This window comes from Poecilia mexicana, unplaced genomic scaffold, assembly GCF_051168715.1.
Source record: "Poecilia mexicana isolate PSO_F unplaced genomic scaffold, ASM5116871v1 scaffold_7, whole genome shotgun sequence".
NCBI classification, from domain to species: Eukaryota; Metazoa; Chordata; class Actinopteri; order Cyprinodontiformes; family Poeciliidae; genus Poecilia; species Poecilia mexicana.
Window position 1 is genome coordinate 18,245,412 of NW_028263376.1, and position 5,557 is coordinate 18,250,968.

The 5,557-nt window shown below is 36.4% G+C and overlaps 1 protein-coding gene across 3 annotated transcripts in view; it reads left to right on the forward strand.

The window, feature by feature from the left end:
* The window catches only part of kdm5c (lysine demethylase 5C), a 30,778-nt gene extending 28,476 nt beyond the window's left edge, over window positions 1–2,302 (forward strand). For all 3 annotated transcript variants that reach the window (XM_014983823.2, XM_014983825.2, XM_014983824.2), the window contains 2 exons: window positions 987–1,181; window positions 1,260–2,302. In XM_014983823.2, coding sequence (XP_014839309.2) covers window positions 987–1,181; window positions 1,260–1,268 — 204 coding nt within the window. In that variant the 3' untranslated portion in view covers window positions 1,269–2,302. The remainder of the gene's footprint in view (window positions 1–986; window positions 1,182–1,259) is intronic.
* The last annotated feature ends 3,255 nt before the right edge of the window (window positions 2,303–5,557 follow it).

A 5,557-nucleotide genomic window follows, 5' to 3' on the forward strand; every position in this document is an offset into this window, starting at 1 on the left:
ACTTTAATTTTGTGTGTGGCTCCAAATCCAGGCCTCCATTGGTTAATAAATTTGATTTCCATTGATGATTTTTGTGTGATTTTGTTGTCAGCACATTCAACTTTGTACAGAACAAAGTATTCAATGAGAATATTTCATTCATTCAGATCTAGGATGTGTTATTTGAGTGTTCCCTTTATTTTTTTGAGCAGTGTATATTCAAATCTAATGGGGACAACTTATTTTTTTAATTCATGTTTGTCTTAAATGTAAAGATTTTTAAAATTACATAACGGAAAACCTTTAATAAACAAAGAACAGATTTTTTTTTCAGTGTTTTGATTTGTTTGCTGCCAATCAGAGGTGATCAGTGAAAATGTAATTTTGATAACTGAACGGAGGTTTAAATCCATAACTTATCTGGAGAGCAGCAGCTGCGTTTCCATTATAGATGTGTGCAAAACATTGTCAATATTCCACTAATATGACACAAAAGCACAATTTTGTAATTGTGGTGTTTCCATTAAGTAATAGAAGCAATTAAAATCACACACGAATAAGTTTAAGTGATTAAAAAAAATTCCACTCCATCATGTTCCTAATACTTCCTGTCGTCATCTTCTTTGAGGTTTCCACCAGAAGCAACATCCTGTAGTGGATCATGTGATTCTAGTGAGGTGAAGAAAGTGTTTATTTGCAGTTTTCAATACAGCAAAAGAAAAAAAAAATCACCTCATCCTCGTGCCAAAGCTTTTCACCTAAAAATTAGTTGATTTCTTTCCAAAATTGCTGTTTCTATTAAGCAAATTTATTTTCAAAATGTCAAATTGTTCAATTGTATGGTCAGTGGAAACGCAGCTAGTGATGACGCAATATTCCCGGGTTAATTATTTATATCTGATGATCAAAATGAATTAAGCATTAAGCAAAATTAAAGAATGTGGCTCCAGGTGTTTTTATGAAACGCTCTGGCAACTGAATTAGTAACATTTTTACTCTGTCAAAAGATCGAGCTTGAGGAGCAGAGGGGGGCGAGGACGAGCCGCGGACGACCCAAGGACAAAAGGAAGAGAAAGGGTCACCGAGGCGGCAGCGCGGACGCAGCAGGGCATCAACCCCAGGACGCCTCCCAGTCGAAGAAAACCTGCCCTCTGAAAAAAAGCCCGCCTCCTCCTCACTTGAACGTCGAAATCCATCCAGAGGTAACGCTTTGGTTCCCAGAAACGCCTCTAAATGCCTCCTGATTTCATCACAACGTAATCCTGTTTCTGTTTGCTCAGATTTTGTGATGCAGCCAACATGGGAGCTGCGTGCAAAAACATCTGTCCAGGAAATTCGAGAAGCAGAACTCTCCGTGCCAGAAACAGTGTCAAGTTATAGAAAGATGCAGGACATCCCCCCAGCTCCCCTCCCCACTCCCTCCTCCTCCATTTACCCCGACGCCACTTCATCCCTCACTCTTGTGGTCAGACACTAACAGAGAAATGACTCTTCTTCTGCACTCCACCGTCGCATCGATAACTCAGCAGTATCTCGCTCATTTTTATTATTTTGTCACATAACCTGAACATTTCTGTCCAGACTGTTGGACCGATGCGAGACTTGCCGTTAAAGCAGCTTCTTTGGTTTCAAGTTCTCCGAGGTCAGTCGGTTTTACTTTGTACTACTCCCCACGTTGCTAAACGCTAGTTCAGTCTCAGGACCAACAGCATCACTTTCACTTCCTTCGAGCTCTCATGTTGACCTTGGATAAGCTAATTTAAACTGTTATTTGGGCCTGAATCCCGACGCTGAGTGCAGGATTTAAGACTGCTGACCTGAGACAAACGGCACCATGGTTACACATTTTTTTTTTTTTTTTTTTTAGTTGTATTTAATCTTGTGTTTGAAGCTGTTCTTAGGAGATGTGCATTTTCAACACCCTGAGTAAATTTTGGGAAGTGTTTTAAAAACAGGCATTAATGTTTTTGGTGCTACTTTTCCAGAATAAATATATATGTACCTCTTGGCTTTATCTTTCATCCTTACCTTCTGCTCAATGCTTCGATTTTGTAGATGCCATCCTTTTTGACTCCATGATGTATTCCTCTCAGTCTGATCCACCACCTCATTATTTTCACTTTGCAAAGTAAGGTTACTTAAGTGTAACTCACCTGGTCTCAATTTTTTGTTTATGAGCTCAAATGACTATATTATTATTATTATTGTTGATATTGGAGACACAGAGTTGTCGTGAGTTTGTGTATAAACTTTTCATTTTACTGTTGCCTTTGTTTCTTTTCACTCTTGTTAGGAAAAAATAAAAGTTTAGAATTGTTTAGGACTTCGGGTCTCCTTATTTCTAACATCAACATGATGATCTGAGTATGGGCAACATGCCTTTAACAGTCTGATATTTTTTATATATTTTATTAGAGCCACTGTCTGTCGATAGGAATAGAAAATGAAGAGTAAATAATCATCCCCCAAAAAACGTATAAATTCTCTTGAAAAAACAAGAACATTTCTGAGTTGCAAAAGTCAAAAATTTCAATTTTTCAAACTTAAAAATTTTCTAGGAACAAATAAATTTTCTGAGATTAATTTTGAGGTTTTTTTCTAGCAACTTTTAAACCTTTGGAGATAAAAAAATTGTCTTGTATTTTCTAGAAAACTTTAGGGTTTTTTTTACCCAAAATTATTTTTTCTAACTACAGTGATTCCAATATGCTGTTGTAGATTTCTGTTCTTAATCGGTTTTCTTTCTTTCTTTTCTGAAAAACAAATGACTGAAAGGAAATATTTTAATAAGATCTCATTTCAATCTTCCCTTCTGAATTGTACAAGTGTATTAGGGCAAGGCTACAATAATTATTGTTTAATTATGAGAATATGGCTGTAATATTAACAGAATAAAGATATGTATTAAAATTAAGAGTCAGTTAGAAAAAAATTAGTTACCAAAATCTGACAATCTGAGAATCTGTAGTTATACCAAAATATGACTTAAAATGCTCAACATATCTTAATTTTTCATCTGTGATTTTTCACAAAATTACAACTGAATTATTTTAATATCATTTTATTCTTGTACTTAAAAAAAAAACGAGGAAAAATCTTAGATTGGCCCTAACATCCCATTGTAGAGTTGACCTGAATTCAAAGTCGAAATAACCAGAAGCTGTAAAACAGGCTTGTTAAACAAGATGGCGGCCCTGGGTGCCCTGACATCACTAAACTATGGAAACCCAAGAATCGCATTAGCGGGGAAAAAAATCCCGGCTTTCCATAGATTCAGTTAATAGATCAAATTGATTCATCACCCAGCCCTACAATCTGCAGGAGAAATGAACGGACATGGTCTTAATGTTCACAGCATTTATTTATAAAAGCTTTCAAACTGCAGACACATCACAACACTAAACAATTACGTGTTTTTCTTTTCTCTATGCTAGAACTTTAGCAAAGTCATAGAAAGACGTACACAATTAGGGTAAAAGCCTTCAATATTGAAGCGCATGGGTGGGGGAATCCTCTCTGTATCAAACATGCATGAGTTTAATGGAAAGAAGCAGCATTTATCCGGGTATAGTAAAAGTTACTCCATACAGGAGGAGCAAGTTTCAGAAAACAGCAGTTGCAGCAGCAGATGTTAGGTAAGTTATAGCTTGAAGAATCAATGAATAGCCCTGGTCAGTCATAAACAATACCCTAACTCTGGTCTGCCGGAGCAGAGAACTGCATAATCTTCAGGGCGAGAACTTGCAGTGCCTTGCAAAGTATTCATACTTTTTATAGCATTTATATCAGTGTTTTATGCGGTTTCAGACTCAACTTAGTTCACAATTTTAAACAGGAAGGTCTCTAATAGCAAATAAAAATACAAAAAAGCGGAGTGTATTTGTGTTAAACTTGTGTAACGCGAAAGTTACCTCTCCGTATGGCCTTTCTCTCGTGAAAGTGGATTTATCTGGTAGAATTTCAAACTGGCCAATCAGCGAGCAGAAAAAGAAATCGTAAACGATGACGTATATTTTTTGCGCTGGTTTAGAATTCACCCTGTAGTTTTAGCGACGGTAGCGGAGGTAGCAAACGAAGACGTTCAGTCCGCGTTTGCCACGGTTCCAAATATTACTGAATTAAAAGTAACATCCATCTTGTTCAGTCCGGAACTTCTCTCTTTACAGTGGAGGGTGGTTGTTTACAGCTCAGTGAATTTCCGGTAAGCTACGGAACGTCGAACTGGCGCATTACATACGTGACGGGGAAAGTAAACATGAGCAATTGGGTAAAATTTGAAACGTTTACTACGAAGCAATCGCTTCTCAATAGTCAAGGGTCCAGATTCTGTACGAACTTTGAATCAAATAGTAAAATAGTGTAGAACAATGGACTGTTTTTATTTATTTTTTATTTTTGCCAGGCTACCTAATTAGCTAGCGATATATATCTATAAGTGTAAGTACAGCAGCTCTTTGAAAGTGAACAAACATGAAGACCAAGAAATGGAGCAGGCAGGTAAGGGATAAAGTTGTGGAGACGTTTAAAGCTTGTTCGGATTATGAAAGCGAGTTTCACAAACCAATATTCATCATTCAAAAATCAAAAGTATATCATAGATGAGACCAAAGTATACATTTTTGGTTGGCTTGAAAAAAACTGAAGCATAAAACAAACCCTTTATTAGAAATGTAACGTTTGACCCAGTCGGCCGTAAATCCAATTGATAGCTTGTGGCAAAATCGCAGATGCTAATTTCAGCTATTTTGTTGAACAACTGAAATTCCAGTTTGTAGATTTGTGGTGCAGAGTTTCTGTTTTTATTGTGAGGATATGTGGCAAAAATCGGGATGTATGAATACTTGTGCAAAACACTGTTCCTTAACTTCTGAATCAGCTGAAATTAAAAGAAGAGAAAAATACCAATTTCTTTGGATACTGTTAATCTAAATTGCCTAATCTATTCTTCAGGTGATGATGTCAACATCTTGTCTGTGCTTATTAAAAGGTCAATAATATTTATGACCTAAATCTCTTTCTTTTTTTCTTCTTGTGGAGGCATTTTATATTGATTTGAATGAAAAATTGAACTGGTCCAGCCTTTTTTCTTTTGTGCTTTACAGTCAGTTCTGCCTGAAAGAAAGGCACGGCTCAGCTCCTCATGTCCAAGAGATGTCTGTGCTTAGATAACGTGTTAAAAAACAAAACAAAAAAACTGGTGAACGCTGTACACGAACAATGCAAAAAATATTACAAAAGATTTATGCAAAGTGTTACTTGGACACCAGTCGTTCAGTTTTTATGGCACACAAGTGATTTTTCTTCAATGTTTTCTTTCACTGCTGCATTGTTCTTGGCCCCATTTTCCATTAATTATAAAAAGGTGTTGAAGACCTGTAAACATTGCTGTTTTTATTGGCAAACTTCTTAAGAGTAGCTGGTGTGATCTTGGTATGTAGCATTGTTTTATATTTTATTGAACACAATCTGTGCTTTTTTTTCCCCCTTTGTCTATAGGAGTGGAATTGCTGCAGGATACTTAAAATTGATCTTTATGTTCACAGTGTATATGTATATTTTCTTGCGCTTTTGGAAGAAG